Source organism: Vigna umbellata, chromosome 3 (genome assembly GCF_029865625.1).
Source record: "Vigna umbellata cultivar VRB3 chromosome 3, Vumbellata_1.0, whole genome shotgun sequence".
Taxonomy (NCBI): domain Eukaryota; kingdom Viridiplantae; phylum Streptophyta; class Magnoliopsida; order Fabales; family Fabaceae; genus Vigna; species Vigna umbellata.
In genome coordinates, this window is record NC_142167.1 from 48,731,598 (window position 1) to 48,757,399 (window position 25,802).

The 25,802-nt window shown below is 31.4% G+C and overlaps 3 protein-coding genes and 1 non-coding gene across 5 annotated transcripts; 1 reads left to right on the forward strand and 3 right to left on the reverse strand.

Moving 5' to 3' along the window:
- Window positions 1-6,718: 6,718 nt before the first annotated feature.
- On the reverse strand, window positions 6,719-11,039 carry SOG1 (NAC (No Apical Meristem) domain transcriptional regulator superfamily protein). 2 transcript variants are annotated; one of them, XM_047320911.2, is made up of 6 exons: window positions 10,883-11,039; window positions 10,011-10,152; window positions 8,703-8,889; window positions 8,143-8,621; window positions 7,101-7,478; window positions 6,719-7,022 (listed from the first exon to the last, which is right to left on the reverse strand). In XM_047320911.2, exons 1-6 carry the CDS (start codon window positions 10,888-10,890, stop codon window positions 6,966-6,968), a joined length of 1,251 nt encoding a protein of 416 aa, XP_047176867.1. In that variant the 5' UTR covers window positions 10,891-11,039; the 3' UTR covers window positions 6,719-6,965. The 2 variants fall into 2 exon arrangements, with proteins under 2 accessions (XP_047176867.1, XP_087966949.1); XM_088110823.1 differs by lacking the exon at window positions 10,883-11,039 and adding an exon at window positions 10,534-10,685.
- Window positions 11,040-12,897: 1,858 nt separating this feature from the next.
- On the reverse strand, window positions 12,898-13,004 carry LOC124844062 (small nucleolar RNA R71). Its single transcript, XR_007029333.1, has one exon. It is a non-coding gene; the product is annotated as a small nucleolar RNA R71 (small nucleolar RNA).
- Window positions 13,005-16,033: 3,029 nt separating this feature from the next.
- On the reverse strand, window positions 16,034-17,582 carry LOC124844061 (pectinesterase PPME1-like). Its single transcript, XM_047320919.2, has 4 exons — window positions 17,090-17,582; window positions 16,800-17,006; window positions 16,480-16,721; window positions 16,034-16,394 (listed from the first exon to the last, which is right to left on the reverse strand). Exons 1-4 carry the CDS (start codon window positions 17,579-17,581, stop codon window positions 16,235-16,237), a joined length of 1,101 nt encoding a protein of 366 aa, XP_047176875.2. The 5' UTR covers window position 17,582; the 3' UTR covers window positions 16,034-16,234.
- A 2,708-nt stretch (window positions 17,583-20,290) lies between these two features.
- On the forward strand, window positions 20,291-21,637 carry LOC124844056 (pectinesterase PPME1-like). Its single transcript, XM_047320912.1, has 4 exons — window positions 20,291-20,782; window positions 20,866-21,072; window positions 21,151-21,392; window positions 21,478-21,637. The coding sequence occupies exons 1-4, from the start codon at window positions 20,291-20,293 to the stop codon at window positions 21,635-21,637; spliced, it is 1,101 nt and encodes a 366-aa protein (XP_047176868.1).
- The last annotated feature ends 4,165 nt before the right edge of the window (window positions 21,638-25,802 follow it).

A 25,802-nucleotide genomic window follows, 5' to 3' on the forward strand; every position in this document is an offset into this window, starting at 1 on the left:
ATATATATATATATATATATATATATATATATATATATATATATATGACATACTTGTCCCTAGTCCTAACCTAATTTCTTAATTGCTTAGGTATGAGTCTTTTAGTAGAAGTAAAGGTTTATATATTTAACCTTTGTTGCAAGAAGTAAAATGATCTCAGGTGATAAAATAAGAATACTGAGATAAAAATGTGCATAATTAAATGCGAAATATTGGCACAATTGGCACAATGATATGATCCATTAATCATTTGAAGTGGATAATTTGGTGATGAGTGTGAAAACTGCTAGGCATTCATTGACATTGCAGTTTATGGATTACACCTTCTTTTCTCCCTCTTTCCTTAAGTGTCATATCTATAAAGTGCTTGCAGCTTAAACCAAAATGAAATAATAGAATGGTTCTTTGTGGGGTCACTCTTTTAGTAACTGTTCTAATCATTCACCCTTAAATTATTCTAAAAATAAAACTATTCCCTGCAGTTTAATAAGATAAAAAATACTTTTATTTACTTCTAATGGAATTGACTAAAAAACTAGTTACTAGTTCAAAGATTTCTTATATACTTTTAAATTTAGTTATTCTTAGATTTCTCTAACTGCATAATATTTATCTTTTTACTACATCCATACATTTTCAATTCATTTTAATTTTTAATCATAAAACTTACAAGTATTAAAATGGATAAAATTGCACACTTTGACACTAGAAGTTGAAAAATGTTTTAGTTTACAAGTGTAAGAAATTAAAACATGAAGATAATGCAGATATAAGAACTAAATCCAACTTTTAGTATCAGAAACCTATTTAAAATAAAAATTAGAAAAAAAAATTAATTAAAGTAACACTAACTTTAATGCAAAGTATTTAAAATAGGATCAAAGGACAGTTATGAATTAAAAATATTCCTACACCAAACCCTTGTCATGATACATATCATGAATGAAAAAATCCATACAGTTGGTCAACCCATGTAAGGAGATTATATAAAGACATTTGGGAACAACCTAATAGGTTAACCAAATAAGCAATAATTAATAGTTAGATAGTGTTCTTAATTTTAAGAATCATTCTGTTATTTTCGATTTTATTACGTTAGACGTTAAAGAAGGGATGTTATAATTATTTTTGTACTAGTGTTAAAAATAAAAAAGTTTGATGATTAGATACAAGAAAACATGGAATGTGCTCAACCACACTAGGAAGGTATAGAATAAGAGATGTTGAGATATTGTTGTCATGCAATCTTGATAATAATACGATGTCTTCAACCTAACAACACATGTATCAATCCTTTATTTGAACAGTGAGAATGGTTCAACATCATTAAGAAATTTGGAAACAGCAGACACGACCAATATGGTTCACGGAAGAAAGAAACAAAATGCAATGCTTTTGTGGTCAAACATGTTGTTGTGGGCCTCTCTGAGTCACCTGGTTCCACCCCCACTTTCACGTGTGCATTGTTGTACACCATACTGCCTCCTCATGCGATAGGATCGTAACCACTAAAAAAATCTAATGATTTGAATAATGCATATAAGGTCAAGAATTGAGCTGTCTTCAATTTTTTTTAGGTGACATGAATATTTAGTGCAAACTATACATCAATTTATTGAAAATTAATGTTTGTCATGAATCACTTTCCATTAAGAATCTTTTTCAACTATAATTTGTTTACCTCTATTTAACTTTGAGTTTTAATAAAATAGAAATTTATTAATAATAACTAGATGCATTGATCCAAAATTATCTCAACTCTTTAATTATATATACATTTTTACTTACAAAATTTAATTGTTTAAGTATCTTTCTAATTTGTGAGGTTTCTGTTTTTGGTATTCTAGACTTAAAAGACCATTCTTGCAATAATTTATAAAAGTTTGTGTTTATTATCCATTGTTATCTTAAACAGGGATGGTAATGTGCAAAACTTCTTTACGGGTTTGGCTATCTCTATTCCAATTCCAAACCAAAAATTCATCATTTTCAATTTTATCTTATATTTAACCTATTGCCTCATCTTCATCTATAGAAATAATTTTAAAAAAAATATTATAACAAAGGAAATATGATATTATCTTTATGTTAAAGGAACACTTTAAATTAATAATTAAAAATGTTTCTTAAAAACTAAAAAATAAATAATTTTTTTATGAAGGAGTAAAAATAATCAAATGTCTAAATAGTGATTAGTGACAAAAAAAATCACTAGTGACTAATTTATAAACTAAAAATTATTGGTGACTAAAATAATTTTAAAATTGGTTATTATAGTGATTTGATCTCAAAATTGGTTACTAACGTTAGTTACTTGTAAAATCATGACATTTTAGAAATGATGGTGGTTTAAAAATAGTGATAATCAATTATTTTAATATTAAATAGTTTTAATATAAATACTTTCATTATAAATGAGTTTCATTATTTTAAATCCACGCAGTCTCTCTATAAACCACTTTTCTAGAGTTTTTTTAGCTTTTCTTTAAGGATTCTAGCTCTCTGTACGTTTGTTTGAAGATTAGAGACTGCTTGAGTGATCCTTGTGTAGAGATCTTTAACTCTAACCAATCAGTTTCTGAAAAAGTGTTAGTTGGTTTTTGTTTTTTTTTTCTTTGGTTTGATTTCTCTTCCTTTGCATGCACACCATTTGTGGTTGCATGTGTCATACGAGTTTCCTATGCGACTCTCCGGTGATCAGTGATTCTAATGGCGTACTCTGATCATGATTTTGTTGTTCGTAGATGTAGATAATGTCCTTTGATCAGTGGGAGCTGTTTGGGCTTTATAAAGTCGTTTGGTCATTTAATAGGTAAAATAACTTGTTAAACGCTCTTGCTCTAAAAAAGGAAAAATCACACAAAGCTTTTACATCAATCTAGACGATACCATGAGCTAAAACTGTTACTTCGTCCAACCATGAATTTTCTTCTCAATGATTGGTATCTTTAGAAGAAAAACTTAAAACACTACCTCAACGATAGAAAATGGAAAACACTTTGTTATTCTGAGCAATCATTAAATGACATTAAATGCTCAACGTTCAAAAACAACAAAAGTGACAAGAGAGATATGATAAATGTACTACACGCATCCACCTAAAACCTAAATGAAACATAAGTGGACGACATTCATGGAATGGTCTTGCCTTAGGAAATCATGACCCAAATACAGTACAACCTACTCCTAACAAATTCTTATTAAACACTGACCAAGAAAAAGTATCTTACAAACTAAAAGATATCAAACACACTCTTAATAAAACAATAGACTTTGAACAAACTCTAAACAAATACTAAATGTTCAACGATTAAAAACATCAAAGTAAACAGGAAATAAAACATACTTGTTGTATAGACATTCGTTCTATCTAGTTTAGGACAGTTACTACAAGCGTTCATCTGCCCTATCTTATGGGAATCATAAATGAACGTTGGAAAGAAAAAGATAAAAGAAGAATGATCTGTTAATCAAAAGTCGCGCCAAATGAGAAGTCAAATATGCTTTTGACAAAATTATTAAAAACTTGTCTGCTTTGACAAAAATACTCCATCCTATGAGAAACAATTACACCAATAACCAGAAGTGATCAAATCTCGAGACAAGCTTTGTCAAATAGTCATATTATCAAATCTCAAAACAAACATCCTCATAACAACTATATCTTCAAGGTGTATTAATAGAAGCTTAACAAAAGAAGAAGATGATTATGGAAAAGAAGAGAAGAATACGAAAAAATAACATCATCAAAATTGAGCGATGAAATCTCTTTGATCTATCAGAGTAAAATTCCTCTAACCAAGGATATAGAAAAGGAGAAAAGCTGAAGAAAAGAAATACTCTCCAGCTTCATCATAATTTTAACTTACTTCTGTAAGAAGAAAGAAGAGAGAGTAATAAAGTGAAATACTGAAAAGTTCTCTCAAGCTTCATTGTGAATATTAACTAGAACTATTTAATTATGTATTTAATTTTGAAGGACTAAATCACTTTTTAATAAGATTGATTATTAAGTCACTATGCTATTTAGTTGCATTATTTCAGCACAAAAAAGAATGGATACAGTATGTAATTATTTTTTATCCCAGACCTAATATTCTAAAACATACTCTCTTTTTTCTTGATGGAAAGTGTGGAAATTACAAAATGGAACTCTCACTCACATCTTCTTTAATGATCTTCTCTTCTGATTTTAAAAAAAAAAATGTTTTCTGAAAAATGTAAGTATTTGGCTAATATTCCTTTTCCAAAGTTACCCCAATTTAATGATCATAACATATTTTCCTCCTGTAACCTTAGGTCAAATTCTAAGAGAATTGAATGATTCTAGGATTGACCTATATCACTTTACCTGGTGTAATTTCCATCACGCTTGTCAAATACCAAGCAAAACTTTATTGAAAACTGTAGAGTAACAGGGAAGAGTAAGGTTAAGAACATAACTTAGGAGAAATATGTCATGATTCCTTTGACTACTCTACCATGTCTGGAATACTTTGTTGTGAATTTTGGATAAGGTACAATGGATAATGCAATCTAGTTGAAAGAGTGAGCCTCGTCACTGTCACAGCCAGAGAGGTTTTCATGTCCATATTTGTCTGTGCCGACTAGTGAACAGCAAAGCCAGCATTTAGCTTTGGTCCATCAGGGAATCTTTGGACAGTTCATGAACAAACCTTTGCAAGATTACAACATTTTGTTGCCATGTTGAAAGATTGGTGTGAGTTGTAATTCATTCTGATTCGGATGTATCAGTTCCAAAATGGTCCAAGTTTTCTTGCGGATGGACCTTACACTTTTTCTATTTATGTTTTGAAGTGAAATGAAAGCTAAAATAAGCTAAAGCTACTGAAAATTATAAAAGAAAAGAAAAGACACAAGACTGTTTTCCATACACAAATGCATGAGTTAAGACAAGACAAATATAAGGCAAGCATATGACTAGTCATACTGCATTATACGTACATTATGAAATACAGCTGCTATAACATCCCAAAACACTAACAAAAGCAGGACAGTGTAGAGATAGTAGAATGTTAGAGGCAAGCATTTTTCTTTTATCAACTTGTCACCCTTCAGCTAGCCATAATAATTCACTTATTAGACAGCCAAAAGTTGTATGTTTGAGGCTCATTTTTTTTGTTTGATACTTGGTAGAATTACTGACTTACGCATAAAAAAGCCTTCGGATTAGTGTAACTGAAAGAACTTGTTTACTAAGAGCTTATGAAGAAAAACATGAAATGTCCGAAATTCATTTTTAGTTTATTATGATAAATTGTAATACTTAGAAGTAGTGCTGTCAAAACGGACCATCCGGTTTAACCCAGTCGGGCCCATCATGGATTAATCACTTAGTGAGCCAACCCAATCCGGCTCATTTATTAATGAGTCGAAAAAACTCGAACCCGGTCCGAGCCACCATGGGTTGGTAGGTTAAACAGGTTGATTTACTGACTCACTTAATTACAAGTTTTTTCTAAATTAAAAAAAATTACAATTTTTGTGTAATTCAAATTTAAATAATTTCACTCTAAAATAATGTTAAACTCTAAAGAAAATTCAAAAAATAAAAAAGTTAAATGTAATTAAAAAAAACTCAATAAGCAAATAAATAAGTTTATAATATTGATAATCTTTGTGTCACTTATCCATTTATAAGATTATAGTTTTGAATGGATAAATTTATAACATTTTGCTCTCTTGAAACATCCTTTTATTTATTCCTATTTACAATACAATAAAAAAAATGTTAACTAATAATATTGAAACACAAAATAATAAATAAATTAAACTGGCTTACCCGGGTTGAACCGGGTACTAAGTGAACCAGATTGAAAATTGACCTGTATAAAAAAAAATATTTTTTTCAAACCCGACCCAGTCTGAACTATGGTGAGTTGGATGGATTGACCAGCAGATTCTAACTCATTTTGATAGCACTACTTGGAAGTGAGCAGAGTTATAAATAGGAATGATTAGCAAGTTAATTGGTTGGAAGTCAGAACTAAATGTGTAGATCTGGTTGTTCAGAACTTCAGTTTCTGAAATAAGAATTTTCATAATTCAATTTGCCCCACAATTTAGTGAGTGTGTGCAATCAAAGTTAGAGCAAGCCAACTGTAGACTTCCGATATAAATTCATTAAGATAGTTTATAAAAACAGCTTACAGCTTGTATGAAATTTGTTCAACCACATTTTCTCTTTGATCGTGAAAATTAAGTCCTTGATACTCTATTTTTTGTCACTAAAGTGCCTAAAGTTGGCCTATAGAAACTTCTAATTCTTAGCAGCAATATTACTAGCCCTAAAGACCCTATAAAAATTGTAAGAACTTACTGACTTATTGCATCGTTAAAACGATAACTTTCCTTGATATTAACATTAAAATTCTACTTACTCTGCTTGTCTTAAAAAATAGCATAGCTTTCCTTTAACTACTGTTAATTTTAAAAAAAGATTAATACTACTCATATTTCGAACCATAACACAGAACATCTTTAAAAAGTAACTCAAACGGGTGTTCAATGCAATTATCCCTCATTCATTTATAAATTGTGGAGCACCCCTTCAACTCTACTACGGTAGTTTGAAGGTGGCAAGTTTCTAGAGTCGATTAGGCTAGCTTTCAAAAACTTTTTTTAGCATATCCAAGTTGCATGTCCTTTTGGGTGGATGTAACATTTAATGGTTAACAGCATGCGTAATCTTATTACATCCTGGAACATGAGTTATTATTTCTTACAATAACTCCGACAAGCCAAAACAAGGTACAATTACAGCACCAGTTGATCAAAGTATCAAGCAATAAAGTTCATTGTCTTTCATTACAGTCCAATCAGACAGCGAGTAATAATTGAGTTTACTTCAGCCAAAATGGAAAATATTTTAGCCCATAATTAAGATAGGACACAACAAAATGCAGTTACGAAAAGTATTTCCCTAGCCAAGGTGAGGAACTAAATTAGTTCACAGCCTTGTTGTATCCCCAGGAAATAAAACTGTCCTGTGAACTAAATTCCTACAAAAACAAGAAAACGCATTAGAATGACATTAAAATTATTTCAATTTCATGCAATATTTGGGAACACGAAAATACCAGCTGACTTAGACGAATCTCTGAAGGGTTATCATTCACTATATTTGCAGGATCATGGACAACAAGATTTTGACACTCTTCAATATCCTTCTTCAGACATTCTGGTCCTAGCTGAGCATAAACAGAAAGACCAGGTTGGCTCTTATGATCTTCATGTTTTCCATCTCTACTGGGAGACTGGCTGTAGAGGAGATCGTCACACAGAGACAGAGCTTCGACCAGTTGTTGCGAATCCAACATATTCTGTGACTGGCTGTCCCACCATTTCGAGCCTTCCTCAGCATTACTTTCTTTATTTTCCACCCCTTCATTTTGAGATTCAGTTGCAAGTTCTTGGCAATCATCTTGAATTTCATGTAAACAATCCATCTGAGACAGCTTTGGAATGAACGAAGCAGAACACAAACAGAAAGGAATAATCAAATTCAGTCAGTGGTATTTCATAATTTCACTAAACTACATCATCGCAGGCAGCACCTAGCAAAAGAAATACCATAACTTCAGAAAAAAACGTGTTAGAAGTTTAGCTGCATGGTTAATTTACGTGCCGGGACTAAGAGTGTAACCAACCACCATTTACTTGCTGAGACAGGATCCACAACATATGAGAGAAGAACATTAAGCTAAAACAGAGTCATTTTGGTTCAGCATGCATGCTTTATTTATGTTGAGAAAAAAGAATCAATACGATAAATAGAGGAGATTTAATATCCCCTGATATATAAGATCAACTACTTAGTTTTATAATCATGACAATTATATTCTTTCTCAATTTCTCCATTCTCAACATGATACCAGAGCACTACCATCCTATATGACCTATTTGGTCACTAACAGGAAAACAAATATTAAACTTTGTAAATGTAAAGAACTTCTACCGAGGACAAATATGTACCTACATTTTAAAACGGTACATTCATCAAATTTTTTTATACATTTCCTCTACCGATAACATAAGCAAAACAAACAATAACAATAGTGTTCATGGCAAAATATTAATAACTAATATTTGATAACAAGAGAATACGGTTGAAGGTGTTACCAGTAGACTATGTGTTTCTTGTCCTTGGTCCAGATTTGCACAATGCCTTTTGTTGCAAGGAGGATCAAGTGTCACCAATTTGGGAGTGTTTGGAACCACCTTCACAATTGTTGATTCAGTTGCTTCAGTAACATCTTGATCATCTTTATCACCCAATTTCACTTGTTGCTGGTAAAACACTTTAGAGAAAATGTACTCCCCATCATTTTCATCTTCTTTTGCTCCTAGATGATATTCATGCATAACCCAATTAGTTTTTTCATCTTTTCCTCCTCCTATATTATTTTCATACAGAACCATAATCTTTTTCCATCCTTTTCGAGCCCCACCCAAGACAATTGGTTTAGTCTTTCCAGTCTTGTGCCAGCGGGCCTCACCAAAATCTTGACTTGTTATCTTTCTACGCTTTCGGTTGCCAGTGTTGTAAGCCTTGATTGCTCTATGAAAAAAGAACGAAGCACTTCCATCTTGCTTAATACCTAAAATTTTCATCATAGCTTATATTGTATTGATTGAAAAATAATTGAGAATTCAAATTTTGGAAAATTTGCACTACTAACCAGGTAAACTTTTAGGATGAGTATAGCAAATCCCATCATCTTCTTCAAGACTAGTAATAAATTCATCAATGAAAGGATGAGGTTTGGAACCTTCTACCCCCACTTTTGCAAGCAAGTGCCAGATTATCTCTTGATCAGATGGATCAAATTTGACACCTTTTGGTAAGCCAGGCCACTCTTGTGCTACCTATCACGAGAAAAAAAAATCAAATGTCAAAGCATTCATACTCAATTGTTAGACTTGCACTATAGGATTAAGGAATGAACCTCGTTATGCTTTTCAGTTTTAACTTTTAAATGCTAAATCCAATTTTACGACATCTTTCTTGGAGTTCAAATATGTGGCATGAAAACTGAAAAGAACAAAAAGAAAATACTCTAGCAACAAAGATCGTGTAGGACATTTAGTTTGAGTTAGGAAATTCCAACCTAACTAAACCCACGGAAGTATAGATAACATTACCACATTTCATTACATGCTATTAAATGCAAAGACACCAACTTAGCACCACAAAATGCATACTTTATAGTCATTCAAATGTTCTATTTTCAATCTTCCGATATAGGTTTCAGGCTGTCACTCACTCATTGTATGCTCAATATTGACCTGATATATTGCCCTATTTCAATCCTCAGATATGTCGGCTTCATGCACTCAACCATAACCTATGATTTTTTTGCATGATAACCATGACCATTTTAGAGTAGAATAAGTACATTGAGCACTTTTACGTCCAAGCAAATGATATTGAACACAAAAGATGAAATAGCAGCAAATAAGCACATCTCGTACCCAAAAGTAATAGACTTACGCTGCAATAGTTTGAAACTGAAAGTAAGGGCAAAGAACTAGTACTTTATCTGATAAAATAGAACATGAATGTTACTCCTAATGAAATTAACATGGAACAAAAGTTGCCATTTGCATTAGCTGTAATAAGTCAAAACTCAAATTCTTTCCCATTTAAATTTATATTTAGTTCAGTTAAAACAGAAACTCCAATCTCACGTAGTTACTATTCATGGAAGCCTCAACTTCGGAATAAGTGCTGAACCTCTCCATTTTTGTTACATTAAAATATTTAAACTGATCTTACTGGATCACTACAAAATACAAACAAAACTTGCATAAAATCCTTATTCACGCTAAAGTATATAAAAGTACACTAAAGGGAAGTTGAAAATGAACACGAGAAATGGAGTCCACATAAATAAATGCAATGTCTAACAAAAGAAAATGTACCGACCTACTGATGATATGAAATCAGGAAATAAACAATGAAATTTTAAAAAAGAAACTGCACATACATCACTGTTGTCAATATCATGTTGACAATTTGGGCAAGGCTTTGTAGGATTGCTGCTCCATATAATCTTTTCAGGATCACATGTTCCTGATGCACATTTAATTTTGGTCGCAATTCTACTTTTGTCAACCAACCATGATGGCCTGCATAACCAAGGGCATTATCAAGATAAAAAGTTTATTATTTGGTTGTGAAAGCAAAACTGCATAAGGCCATTGCGTGGATTTAAGCATTTAATTCAGAACTCGACACATATTAGGCAGTGGACTGCTATTTCCTTTTAAGTTAACAGCAAACAAGCAAGTAATAGTTGATGATCTCTTTATTCAAATTTGGCGAAGTTAAATCAAATAATAAGGTCAACATTCAAAAGGTAAAGAAAACCAAAAAAGAAAGATAAATTTTTAATTGGTTTCATGATTTTTCATTTGCCTTTCAATCTTAAACTATTACCACGGTAGTTAGAGATCAACCCAACACTGAAAATCAACCAGAATACGAAAAAAAAATATTCTTCACATAACCTCATGTAAGACCTTCGAATCTTCTATCAATTATAGAACACTAAACTGCGGAGAGACAAACTCACCAACCACCATTACACAAAAAGCTTTGATTTTTTTGCATAAAACTAACCCCATGTACGAACTTCCACTTCTTTACCCATCATAGAACAAGGAGAACCACAGAGATGAAGCAACACAACCAGAACACAGAAAAAGAAACAATTTTTCATATGCTACTAAGTAACCCTATTTTGGGCCATAATAATGAGGTTCTATCAAAAGAGCCCAGCATTGCTCCAAAAGGAAGATCCTAATGAAAAGTAGAGTCCAATAATCGAACATGATAAGCAAGAGAAAGGTTACATACCCAGCCATGGGAGAGTGGTTGATGATGATTCAGTTCAAAATCTTCTTTTTCTGCTTTCGAAGAGACAGAAACCGCGTAATTTAAGAAGAAATAAACAATATCAAAAGTGATTTAATAGTTTTTTCAATTTTCATCCAAGTTTCTTTTCGTAGGATTTTATATAATTCTTTAAAATTTGAAAGTTCCGTACTGTTATGTGTGAGTGCGATTTGTCTTAAGATATTAAATTAAATTATAAGAACTCAATTATAAGGACAATAATCATCATTATAATAGTGGCGCTCCGAGTTTGACTGACTTTTCATATCACTTGGAATCACTCTATTTGGGTTTTGAATATCCCGGACAATCTAAGTCAATTGGATGTGTTTACATTTCGTGTTATTTTTAATAGAATAATTTTATCTATTAATAATAAAAAATAATTTATTTATTTATCTAACAAAATAAATAATTAAATAACTTTTCATTTTAAAATAATTGAAAACTTTATTTTTTTAAAACAACAATTAAATAATTCTTTCAATAATAGTTTTACAAAATATGAAAGATACATTAAAATCCTATGGCCAACTAATAACTTGGTAATAACACGAATTTGTGTAATATGTTCCTGTTTAAATTATTAACACGTTAGTTAGAAGTATTAATTATTTCTTATTAGTAAAATAGTCCTAAACATATTAAAAATCTATATTTCTGATAATAATAATTGATTATATAAGTGATATAATATGTTAGACTAAGTCAGAATACTTAGAAGGCAAAACATGAGCAAAACACTATGTTATAATCGATTACATTAGTTACATAATCGATTAAAACAGGTAGAAATGCATAATTTGTTATATAGATAACATAATCTGTTAAGAAAGACAAATTGATGACTAACATAGCCAACTGGCAAAATAATCGATTATATAAATTCCATAATCAATTAAAATAGAAAGAAAAGTCTAATCCATTATATAAATAACCTTATCTGTTATAGGTTAGTTGAAAGAGGCAGTTATAAACATAAATGTCTAAATAATTAATTACATAAGTACCATAATTCATTAAAACAAAAAGAAAAACTTAATAGATTATGCTATTAACATAATCGATTAAACTGCAACATGATTTGGTTTTTTATATCAGTCATACTTGAGACATGATTCTTTAACGTTTTAATTGGCATATACTAACATTCTCTATGAGTTTTGAGTATAGGTTTTCTCAAGAAGTTTTCTTTGAGGATTTCAAGCTTCATTGATGATCAAGTAATCAAAATTTCATTCAAGATCAATTGGACTTCATTTGGACTAATACATATGTACTATTAGAGTGTGTTTTAATCAATTTATCATTTGTTTGAGTGTTGTGATACCTGTATTGGGTTAGCCAGGTTAGAGATTGAGAGCTTCATCTCTTGTATTGATGTAGAGTGAGTGTTTCCTCTCTTGTTTGTGTTGTATTCATATTTGAGAGTGATGATGATAACAATTGAGAGTTTCATTGTATTCTCAAACTTAAATTTGATTTAGTGGATTCCCTATCAACTCAAGTTGTTGGGAGAAGACTGGATGCAAGCTTTTGAGAAGGTGAACCAGTATAAATATGTGTGCTTTGGTCTTTCTTTAATCTTTCTTTACTTGGTTGATTCATTTAACTTTGTTTATTGATTTCAAGATTCAAGAACTCTTTAAAGATTTAGAAAAAGGTTTAAATTCAATTCATCCCCCTCATGGATGGAGATATAAAAGCTCCTATTTTTAATAATTACCACAACAAATCAATTTGTTGGATTAGATTAAGAAGTTTCATTCAACCATTTGGCCATGTTCTATGAATTGTGTGAATCCTTAGGAATATATCCTAATGATGAGGAAGTTGTCTACCTTAGGTTGTTTCCATTTTCAGTTACAAGAAAGGCCAAAATTTGGTTACAATCTCATCCAAACCAAAGCTTGACGATTTGGAAAAACATAGAAAGGAAGTTTCTAGCTAGATTCTTTCCTCCATCTAAGTATATGAGTGTCAAAGCTTCTATTGCAACATTTTCTCAAGGCCTAGATGAGCACTTCTATGAAGCTTGGGAAAGATACAAGGCTTTACTCAAGAAATGTCCGAACCATGGATTTGATTAAGTAGCTCAACATAACATGTTTTACCGTGGATTAAGGCCACAAAATCGAATGTTGTTGGACGCATCAGCACGAGGTGCAATGACGATGAAGAGTGTTGAGGAAGCTAGAACTATCACTGAATCATTAGCCATTAGTGATCATCAAGCATAATATGTTAGAAATCAACCTTCCAAGAGAGGAATATTGGAGCTAGGAACACACGATGCTATATTATTGTGTTGATCTAATATGCTATCAAAGGTTAACATTTGAGTTATTCAACCCAAATAATGTTAATCTTGTCAAACAACTTGATAACTACTAAATTGTAATCATAGTTCAAACCATTTACTATTTGAATCCCTAAATTAAAGTTAGATATTGGTGAACCTGCTAACTTTAACTTATCAAAAAGGTTTTTCATCTTGCCAAGATATTGCTCCATCTTCATGTCTCTTTTCTCACTGTTGTAAAATTCAAATTTCAGGTAGATGATTATGGAAATGGTGTGTGCACCAACAAAACTTTGAGCTTCATTCCAAAGCTATTTGGGGGGTTTCACAATAAAGAAATTGAGTTGCAATGTCAATTGACATAAAATTCATCAATATCCTTGAATAGTTTGATCTTGGGCTTGCCAATCCTCATAACTAGGATTGATTTTCGTTGCTATGTTGTCTACAACAATGAATTGGTCTGGACATTCTAGTATCCCTAGCATATAGCAATCAAGTTTGCAACCTCAAATCACTAGAAGGACTAGATATTTCCATAGTGGATAGTAGTCTATGTCCAACTTGATAAAGATTATAGATGAGAGGTATTTTTTTCATTACCGACACTATTCTTTTGGTTATAGCTATGATATATCATATTAGAAAATGGTATTGATGTGTTTAAATACAACAAGTAATGTACCATCAAGATCCTATAATTATACTAATTAAGTCAAATACTTTCGTAAACTAATGTTGATCAATGATTATAGTAATTACTGTGATGTTATACAATAATGAAAATTAATATTGTGAACAGTTAGAATCAATAGTCATAATTCATATAATATTTGACAAAATATTTGATTCTGTCTAACTAGAATATTTATTCTTCATTCTTTATATGCAAAAATGATTTTTTATATGTTGTAATCTTTCGTTTTATCATTAGCAATAAGGATACATATTTTTGTGGCTTAATTACCTACTTAGTCCCCATGTTCGGAGGTAATTTGCTGTTTAGTACCCGGTTTTAAAAATGTAGGCATTTGATACCTATGTTTGGAATTTGTATCAATTGAATCCTACCCACTTAACGCCGTTATAAATCTAACGTTTTTCTGACTGTGTATGTGATTTGTGGACGAGCGTTTGTGGACGAGCGACGAGGACGATCGTCCAGCGAAGAGGACGCTCGTCCAGCGAAGAGGACGCTCGTCCAGCGAGGCAGAAGAGGACGCTCGTCCAGCGAAGCGAACACCCAGTCAGGCAGAAGAGGACGCTCGTCCAGCGAAGCGAACGCCCAGTCAGGCAGAAGAGGACGCTCGTCCAACGAAGCGAAGGCAGAAGAGGACGCTCGTCCAACGAAGCGAACGCTCGTCCATAACCGCTCGTCCACAAATCACATACACAGTCAGAAAAAACGTTAGATTTATAACGGCGTTAAGTGGGTAGGATTCAATTGATACAAATTTCAAAACATAGGTATCAAATGCCTACATTTTTAAAACCGGGTACTAAACAGCAAATTACCTCCGAACATGGGGACTAAGTAGGTAATTAAGCCTATTTTTGTTGTTGCTTTATGGGTGGTAATGGTTGTACATGGGTAATTGCTTGATTTGCGTGTAGAAATAAACAAGTGGGACCACCATATGTACTAGTTTGCAAGTGGGACTACCATTGGTACTAGTTTTGTCGAAACTTTTAATTCTCTTTCATTTACGTGGCAACATTGGTCCCTCTTTTTCTTTATATTATTCTTTTACCTCTAAATTCTATTTTATGTTATGAGACGAAGGGTAACATTAAAGTGAATATTGAGTTTGGGAGGTATGCTGCTGTCAATTTTTCTCTGTTTTTATTTATACATTTCCAATTTGTTAGTCATTTCTTTTGGTTTTTGTTTAGTTGTTGCTCATGTTGTGTGACACATATTTTGAAATAATTCAAAAACACCTAAACAATATAAAATTTTCAAAAATTAAAAATCAATATTTTTTCAAATGGATTTTTAGGAACTAAGTGAACCCTGATCTTCTATTGGGAATGAAATACGTGGGAGCGGGGATTAATTCTTGTCGATCCCTTAAATTAAAAAAAAATACATTATTTTGTATATATTTCTATTATTTAAGAGAAAATTAAATATTTTGGAAACTTACATTTAATTAAAGGTACCACCTTCGAGCAATTATTTTCGGGTGTTAACACCTTTCTTATGCATAAGTAACTGTCGATGTCAAGGTTTTTGAGACCGTGTCTTTTTTTATGTTTTTCTGCTAATTTTTCCATAATAAACTATGATAGTCATTGCAAAATCTTTGTCTTAACATGTCATTTTTTGTTGATGTCTTAGAGCGTTTTTGGTCACAACACTATTTATGTAGAGTAAATTGTTATTATCTATAATCAATTTGAAATGTCTAATAACATAAGATTGTTTTATTAATGAAATCAAATATAGTTACAATACTGATAAAGTAACATACGTTAATGATGGTAATGATATTAGAGAGTTCACATTATATTATCATCAATATTCAGAATCATATAGTGAAAATTACTATTATCTATAATCAATGTGAAATGTCTATAATAACTATAAGACCTCAATCAAATTTTTCTATTGATGCAATCAAATATAGTTACAAAATTGGGAATTATTTCTTGTATTGTATGTGCAACTTACATTGTTGATGTTGACAATCATCAATATCAATTTGATTATGTATTTAATAATTAGAATTATAATCACAATAGTGCTTGAAATTAAAATAGAATTCATATTATTATGGTAATTACAAGGGCATAAATACTATTTTGAAGTATTATGCAAGAAGAAAGAAGAAGCTTTGATAAATTTTATGAAGGGTGTTAAGACTATGCATGCATAAGATGGCATGGAGTAATCATAATATACCTAATTTAAAAATACTAAGCTGGAAGAACAAAGTTATAGGAGACCAGAATTGGAGAAGGTGAGCAATACTCCCCAATTTGTGATGCATGTGAATAACAGTAATTAATCATACTTTGGGAGGAGGAAGTATCCATTTTGAGCCTTCTATCATACCAAGACCAAGGTAATTCTGAACCTCTGAGTATTGAAGTTTCCTTGTCAATTTAGAACGCCCTGTGGCATCTGCACCAGGTCCTGTGTTCATATACTCCCCAAAATAAAGAGTTCTGCAGTTGGAAACAAATATTGTTTAGAAGTTTATAATTAAAATAAAGAAAATAGGAAGTTTATAATTGTGAATTAGAAAGTTACTTGTCAAATTCCTTTTTATTGTTGTCACTCCATCCTTCCTTGTTGAAAATGTTGCCCAAGTTACAGTAAGAAAAGATCACCGTGGAATAACCATACCAGGCTCTTCCCAAGTAAACACCTGTTCCAGTTCCAGTAAGTTCACAATGGACAAAGGAGAAGCCATTATCCTCTTTTGTACTTTTTCTTGCTTGTGCTGTTATAAAAGTTAACCCATCATCGCCTAGCGTTCTTAGTTCACAATTCTGCATCACAAAATAAAACCTCAATACTTATTTTGAATATTAAATGGAAATGGAGTTCAGGAATTCTTATATATATACCACATATAGCGACTTTCCACTTCCAAAAATGTAATCAACAGTTCCTTCAATGAAGCAGTCTTTGAAAAAATGTTTATTTGCATCATCCAACAATGTGTCTTGGTAACTATAAAGCTGACAATTATAAAATGTGGCTTTGTCTCCAGAAATTCGTAATGCAACTGCTTGACCTCCTACCGTGTTTAGAGTAGGTCTTGGTGCGGAGTTCTAAAACATGACATAAGAAATATATTATTGAGGCATTTCTATCTTTTGGTTGATTTGATTTTTAAGAAATATAGTATACTAACCCGAACTATTATGTTTGCCCCCACAAAGTAGTCTGATAAAATAGACAATGTCCCACTTTCAACAGTGCCATATTGTTTTGCCGTGCCCCCATAGGTCAATGTTGGCATTTGCCCAGGGGTTCCATAGAAGGTGATGAAAGGTTTTGTGCTCTCAACCACGATTTTCTCTTTGTAAGTTCCAGGTCCAATATGCAAAATTACACGCTTCTTGTTTCCGCTAGGTATGCTTTTAAGGGCATCGGTGATGGTCTTGAATTGCCCTTTGCCATCTTGACTTACCTTAATAACTGTCTTCCCTTCTTCAGCAGCTACTAATTCCTTATCTAGGGTACCCTTTCTGCTTTCTAAAGGCTTTACATTATTTGAAAACCATTGTCCCAATTGAGTCTTATCAGCAGGCATTGGTGTATCGGCAGACAACACAACTTGCGTTGTTAGAAAAACTACCATCAGACTCACCTTGATGCTAAAACCTGTATGTTTTGAGGCCATATTTGAACCTATTTTCTTTCTAAGAATTGTTTTGTTTTTATGAATACACCATTGCAACTCAATTTATAAGAGCAAAGCCTCTAATCTAATTTTGGCACATTGCTTATATCTAGGAGAGTTATTTTTATTCAATGTCCCTTCTGAACCTAAAATTAAGCTAGAGGTAATTCAAGTTGTTACACTAGATCATACACGTATATATATTCAAACTGAAAAGATATTCTCCGCACAAAAAATAGCACAAGAAAAATAGGTCATAAACCAATTAGAAAATTATGTAAGGTAAACTTGTATACGTCATTACGTGAAGCAAACTTAATATATTTTTCCTATTCTTTATCATTCGGTTTTGTTATTAAAAATGCTACAAGGAAAATAATTTTATTTTTATAAAGTATATCATGTTAGGCATCGCACCATACGTATTAATATTTATTCACAATTTTAAGCTTTAGATTAATATACACGTACTCTCTATGATGGTTAATAAATTATATTTCTTAAACTGTTATAAAATGTATTTATGAACACATTTTTTCCAATTTCTTTTCATTATTAGTTAAAACATGCTACATGAAATAGATGCATGACTCATTTATAAGTAAATCTCATGAAAGTAACAAATGATAAAAATATTTAATAAAAATATGTTGAAACTAATATTTTAATAATATTTTTATATTATACATTACACAATAATATATAGGGTTTGATACACAGATGACACGTTTAAAATATGACTTTTATTTAAAAAAAATTCACCACACATTTATTAAGTCTATTATTTTAAAAACAGACTTAAATTAAGAGACTTAAAAGACTATTTTTGTACTAGTGAACTTTTCGTATCCATATTTATGCTTTCATTCTGGGTTTAATTTTGAAATTTTAATTAAATTTTTGTTTATAAAAGATTGAATTAGATAAGATTTGTGACAATTAAACTTATCAAATTTGTGAAATAAAAATATCTTCAAGTGATTTTTAGTTGCATAAATTATTTTTGAGTAATATAATCATTACTGATGCAGCTGAAGTTAAATTTGATTCCCTAAAATGAAAATAAATTGTTCCAAAAGCTTCGTAATAAGGTCAAAATTAGCAAATTTCCAAAAAATTTGTTATACAGCTCTAACTTTTACTTATACACTCCCTATTTTATCAATGAGTCATTCAATCAACATTTTCTTATATACTCCCTATCTTTATATTTTTACCCATCCTACCACTCGTAAAAATCAGATCCTTTAAGATGTTACTATAGGGTAATCCACCATAAACAAATTTGACCAATGATAGGTTGTAATGTTATCATCCTCTTCATTTCCATCTTCTCCACCAGAAACCCTAGTTGTCACCACCATGAGCCACTAGGTTCGTTCAATGCACCACCACTAACTTCCACGCATAGAAACCCTAGCTGCCACCACCATGAGCCACCAGATTTGTTCAATGCACTATAACTGACCTCCACGCACAGAATCAAACCACCAGCATGAACTACCGTAGTACCCTCTCACAAATACGCACATTACAAGTTCCTCTTTGCAAAAATCTTGTCGTTACCACTATAAACAGTGTCATCTCTATTCGAAATCACAAGCAACCTGCAATAGAATTGCGACGCAACCAATCAGGTAGAAGCACCCACGTGAAACCCTAAATCCTTTCGAATCACCACTGCACCATTAATAAAGAACCACCCTCCATGTATAGTAAGTAACCTAACATAGACTTCCAAATCGCATATGTGGGTAGCACCATCATTTTCTTCTCGTACAATATCATTTTTCCAAAGATGAACCCTTCAGTCATGGCCACAATCTAACATCAAGATAAAAATAAAACATAAAATTTGTATGATCCACATGGTCATAAAAAGTTGTGTTTTTAAGTACAAAATGTATAAGTGTTATTAGCTTTCATGGTTCTTGATATTGAGGCATTTAGTACTTTTGAAATGTGTCACCTAGATATCAAACACAAGATATTAATGTTTTTTAATGTATAATATCAAACAAACAAAAATTGAAAATATTAGTTTTAATATTTTAGTATTAAATATTTTTATCAGTTATGTTACTTTCATCCCTACTTATAAATGAGTCATGCATCTATTTCATATAGTGTAGCATGTTTTAACTAATAATGAAAAGAAATTGGAAAAAAATGTGTTCATAAATACATTTTATAACACTAAGAAATATAATTTATTAACCATCGTAGAGTACGTGTATATTAATCTAAAGCTTAAAATTGTGAATAAATATTAATAGGTATGGTGCGATACCTAACATGATATACTTTATAAAAATAAAATTATTTTCCTTGTAGCATTTTTAATAAGAAAACCGAATGATAAAAAATAGGAAAAATATATTAAGTTTGTTTTACGTAATGACGTATACAAGTTTACCTTACATAATTTGCTAATTGGTTTATGACCTATTTTTCTTGTGCTATTTTTTGTGCGGAGAAAATCTTTTCGGTTTGAATATATATACGTGTATGATCTAGTGTAACAACTTGAATTGCCTCTAGGTTAATTTTAGGTTCACACGAGAAGGGCCATTGAATAAAAATAACTCTCTTAGATATAAGCAATGTGCCAAAATTAGAGGCCATGATGTTGTATACCTCTTATAAATTGAGTTGCAATGGTGTATTCATCAAAACAAAACAATTCTTAGAAAGAAAATAGGTTCAAATATGGCCTCAAAACATACAGGATTTTGCATCAAGCTAAGTCTGACGGTAGTTTTTCTAACAATGCAAGTTGTGTTGTCTGCCGATACACCAATGCCTGCTGATAAGACTCAATTGGGGCAATGGTTTTCAAATAATGTAAAGCCTTTAGAAAGCAGAAAGAGTACCCTAGATAAGGAATTAGTAGCTGCTGAAGAAGGGAAGACAGTTATTAAGGTAAGTCAAGATGGCAAAGGGCAATTCAAGACCATCACTGATGCCCTTAAAAGCATACCTAGCGGAAACAAGAAGCGTGTAATTTTGCATATTGGACCTGGAACTTACAAAGAGAAAATCGTGGTTGAGAGCACAAAACCTTTCATCACCTTCTATGGAACCCCTGGGCAAATGCCAACATTGACCTATGGGGGCACGGCAAAACAATATGGCACTGTTGAAAGTGGGACATTGTCTATTTTATCAGACTACTTTGTGGGGGCAAACATAATAGTTCGGGTTAGTATACTATATTTCTTAAAAATCATAGCAACCAAAAGATAAAAATGCCTCAATACTATATTTCTTATGTCATGTTTTAGAACTCCGCACCAAGACCTACTCTAAACACGGTAGGAGGTCAAGCAGTCGCATTACGAATTTCTGGAGACAAAGCCACATTTTATAATTGTCAGCTTTATAGTTACCAAGACACATTGTTGGATGATGCAAATAGACATTTTTTCAAAGACTGCTTCATTGAAGGAACTGTTGATTACATTTTTGGAAGTGGAAAGTCGCTATATGTGGTATATATATAAGAATTCCTGAACTCCATTTCCATTTAATATTCAAAATAAGTATTGAGGTTTTATTTTGTGATGCAGAATTGTGAACTAAGAACGCTAGGCGATGATGGGTTAACTTTTATAACAGCACAAGCAAGAAAAAGTACGAAAGAGGATAATGGCTTCTCCTTTGTCCATTGTGAACTTACTGGAACTGGAACAGGTGTTTACTTGGGAAGAGCCTGGTATGGTTATTCCACGGTGATCTTTTCTTATTGTAACTTGGGAAACATTTTCAACAAGGAAGGATGGAGTGACAACAATAAAAAGGAATATGACAAGTAACTTTCTAATTCACAATTATAAACTTCTTATTTTCTTTATTTTAATTATATACTTCTAATAAATATTTGTTTCCAACTGCAGAACTCTTTATTTTGGGGAGTACATGAACACAGGACCTGGTGCAGATGCCACAGGGCGTTCTAAATTGACAAGGAAACTTCAATACTCAGAGGTTCAAAATTACCTTGGTCTTGGTATGATAGAAGGCTCAAAATGGATACTTCCACCTCCTAAAGTATGATTAATCACTGATATTCTCATGCATCATGAATTGGGGGAATATTTCTCACCTTATCCAATTATGGTCTCCTGTAACTTAGTTCTTCCAGCTTAGTATTTTCAAATTAGGTATATTATGATTACTCCATGCCACCTTGTGCATGCATATAGTCTTAACACCCTTCAGAAAATTCATCAAAAGCTTCTCCTTTCTTCTTGATACTTTTAAAATAGTATTTATGCCCTTGTAATTACCATAATAATATGAGTTCTATTTTAATTTCAAGTGCGATGATTGTGAACATCAACAATGTAAGTTGCACATTCAATACAAGAAATAATTCTCAATTTTGTAACCATATTTGATTGCATCAATGGAAAAGTTTCATTGGGGTCTTATAGTTATTATAGACAGTTCACATTGATTATAGATAATAGTAATTTATCCTAGAAACCGTCATTACAATATTAAAATAAGATTTATGAGTATTTAAAGTGACTTCTGAATAATATTTATACATATGAATAAAAGTATGATTAAATATGTTTTTGTCTCTCAATAAAAGTATGATTATAAACATTTCACATTGATTATAGATAATAGTAATTTATCCTAGAAATCGTCATTACAATATTAAAATAAGATTTATGAGTATTTAAAGTGACTTTTGAATAATATTTATACATATGAATAAAAGTATGATTAAATATGTTTTTGTCTCTCAATTATCATGTATTTTTTGTTTTAGCTTCTCTTTTAAATTTTGCTTCATTTTCATCCTCTTTTTGATGAAACTCATGGATTTAGTCTTCGATCACCAACGAAGTTAAATTTTGTATGACCTAGCTAACGATGTGCCACTTAGAAATACATGTCTTTTCTTTAATCGAAACTCAATTTAGGTTCTTTAGGGGTCTTTACTTCAATCAAAATTAACAAAATCATGATTAAGGTTCTTTGTAACATTCCAAATATAGGAGTCACTTAGCATATCAAATACTAAAGAATTTGATAAATTCATAATATAATTAAAATTTCCCAATAAATATAGTCATTACAACTTTAATTATCAATTATCCAAATCCAAAACGAAAAATAAATAATTTCTTACAAATCCTTAATCCTTGGCATAAAGTAAACAAAACTTTAAATAAACTCCTATTGAAAACCCCTATCTCGTCAATCACATTACTCCAGCAACATATGCATTCCTACATGAGCTTCCATATAACACGTTATACGATCTTTACCACAAACACAAATAAAACAAACAAATGTATGAGTGTTCTAACATAATAAACACAAACACAAATAAAACAAACTAGTAAGAAAGGTGTTAGCAGAAAACCTTGACATCGATGGTTAGTTATTATGCGTAAGAAAGGTGTTAGCACCCAATAATGATTGCTTGAAGGTGGTACTTTTAATTAAATGTGAGTTTACAAAATATTTAATTTTCTCCAAAATAATACAAATATATAAAAAAAAGTATTTTTTTTAAATTTAAGGGTTCAACAAGAATTAATCCTCGCTCTTACGTATTTCATTCACAATAGAAGATCATGATTCACTTAGTTCCTAAAAATCCATTTGAAAAGATATTAATTTTTAATTTTTGAAAATTTTATATTGTTTAGGTGTTTTTGAATTATTTCAAAAATATGTGTCTCACAACATGAGCAACAACTAAACAAAAACCAAAAGAAATGACTAACAAATTGGAAATGTATAAATCAAAACAGAAAAAAATTACCAGTAGCATATCTCCCAAACTCAATATTCACTCTAATGTTACCCTTCGTCTGATAAGTGTGAAAAAGAGTTGTTTTTATACTTATAAATGAACTCAATCTTGTAATTTTTCATGTTGTTCCTCGTTGAAAAGTTGTAATAGGTAGTAGATTGTTATGTAAAATATTGTACAGGAAATGATATATTATTTAGACTCTGTCAGCCAGTTTTCGCAAAGCGAAAGCCAAAATTCGCACTGCCAGAAAAAGAAAATTCGCATAGCGCACCAGTACCTGTGCGCTGAGCGAATAACATTAGTTAAAATACAGCAGTTAAGAAAATTCGCATAGCGCACCAGTACATGTGCGCTAAGCGAATTAATGAATTTAAGTGGCTTTAAAAGACGTGACAGAGCGACAGAAACATGCCTTCGAACAGAAGTTCCAGACAAAAGAAAGAAACGAAAACATCTCAGGAACTTCCGGAGACTACTTCAAGGCATCAAGACACCATTGTTGCAAGGGATTGCTTCAAATGTGTACGTTTTAGATGATTAGGAGTAGTTAAATTTCTCTTTCGTTGGGATTGGATGTAATGAACTCACTGTAATTTTCCTGCTCAATATATCGTTGTTTGTTCATATGCTCTTTCTTGAATTTATTATCATTGTATGAAAATATAACGTTCTTTTAATGTCTTTGATTACTGGAAAGTAACTTTGAACATGAACGAACGTAGATAGAGCACTTAAATGATTTGGGATCTAGGGATAGACTCAATAACTTGATCATTCTTAACATCGGACTTAATGCAAATTGTATATTAAATTGGCTAAGGGATTAACATTTTGATATATTAATTTAGAACTAGTTGCTAAGGGATTAGGACTAGTATGGCTTGATGTGAATGTTTGAATGAAATAATGATATATTGTACAGAGTTTTATCTTCATATGATTCATGAAACCCAATTCCAACGAAGTTTCTTTTAAATATAAATTTCTTGCACACCAACTGTTTGATAAAATACCAAAAATAGTTTCTTGTGTTGTTTTGTGCATTTTGATGTCTAATTGAGTTATAAAAGGAAGAATTGTCATGTGTTGCACAAGTCCCTTGGGAGACGATACTTTTACTTATTCACTGTATTACTTGGAACGATTTGGTATACTTGCCAAAAAGTTATCATCGTCTCATAACATAAAATAGAATTTAGAGGTAAAAGAATAATATAAAGAAAAAGAGTGGCCAATGTTGCCACATAAATGAAAGGGAATTAAAAGTTTCGACAAAAATAGTACCAATGGTAGTCCCACTTGCAAACTAGTACGTATGGTGGTCCCACTTGTTTATTTCTACATGCAAATCAAGCAATTATCCATGTACAACCATTACCACCCATAAAGCGACAACAAAAATATGTATCCTATTTGTTAAAGATAAAACGAAAGATTACAACATATTTCATACCCAATAAACTCAATTATAACAAATCTTAATTAAAATATTCTTTTAAAGTATAAAACCAATTAAGAGTCCAAGATTAAAGGATAAATGAAAGCATAAATATGCACTCATCATATGTCTACGAGAGATGAATTAAAAACCACTTTCTATACCAATTATAATTAGAATCGATATAGAAAGTTTTCTTATTTATTAAAAAAATGTCACCACGTCTGTGTTTTATACCTGTTATAGGTTATAATCGTATATAAAGTTTTCTTCTTTATTATAAAAATGTCATTGCATCTACTTTCTACACATGTTATAACTATACCTGATATAAAAATGTTATCTTATTTACTATAATGCCATCGTCCCAATTTTATACCTGGTGGATTATAACCAATAATAGTTATAAAAAATATTTTTTACACTAGTTAGTGTTGTCAAAATGGGTTAGAACCCGTTGGCCAACCTGGCCCACCATGGGTTCGAGCTGGATTGGGTTTGAAAAAAATGAAAATTTTTTATATGGGTCAATTTTCAACCCGACTCACCCGAGTTGAACCCGTGGTGAGGGGTGAGCCGAGTTGGCTCACCAACCCACCTAGTTTAATTTAATTATTTATTATTTTCTGTTTCAATATTATTAGTTAACATTTTTTTATTGTATTGTAAATAGGAATAGAGAAAAATATGTTTCAAGAGAGCAAAATATTATAAATTTATCCATTCAAGACTCTAATCTTATAAATGGATAAGTCACACAAAAATTTTCAATATTATAAACTTATTTATTCGCTTTTTGGGTTGTTTTTGGATTATATTTAAGTTGTATGCTAAATTTTTTTATTTTGAATTGTCTTGCACATTTAACATCATTTTAGAATAAAATTATTTATTGGGTTAGCTCATTAAGTAATCAAACTGCGGTGGACCGGTCCGAAATGGATCAAGTGACCCATTTTAACAGTACTAACACTAGTGTGGATGAAATATTTCCAATGTTT

Bases quoted from the DNA above. Each gene is read 5' to 3' on its own strand.
- SOG1 (XM_047320911.2), bottom strand. The intron at 8,890-10,010 runs GTATGTGCAGTT...TTCTCGTGATAG, and splicing joins ATGATATTGACAACAGTGAT to GTAGCACAAGAGTGGCCTGG. The intron at 7,023-7,100 runs GTATTTTCGTGT...TTGTTTTTGTAG, and splicing joins AGATTCGTCTAAGTCAGCTG to GAATTTAGTTCACAGGACAG.
- LOC124844061 (XM_047320919.2), bottom strand. From the start codon at position 17,581: ATGGCCTCAAAACATACAGGTTTTAGCATCAAGGTGAGTCTGATGGTA. The intron at 17,007-17,089 runs GTTAGTATACTA...GTCATGTTTTAG, and splicing joins GGGCAAACATAATAGTTCGG to AACTCCGCACCAAGACCTAC. The intron at 16,395-16,479 runs GTAACTTTCTAA...TTCCAACTGCAG, and splicing joins AATAAAAAGGAATTTGACAA to AACTCTTTATTTTGGGGAGT.
- LOC124844056 (XM_047320912.1), top strand. From the start codon at position 20,291: ATGGCCTCAAAACATACAGGATTTTGCATCAAGCTAAGTCTGACGGTA. The intron at 20,783-20,865 runs GTTAGTATACTA...GTCATGTTTTAG, and splicing joins GGGCAAACATAATAGTTCGG to AACTCCGCACCAAGACCTAC. The intron at 21,393-21,477 runs GTAACTTTCTAA...TTCCAACTGCAG, and splicing joins AATAAAAAGGAATATGACAA to AACTCTTTATTTTGGGGAGT.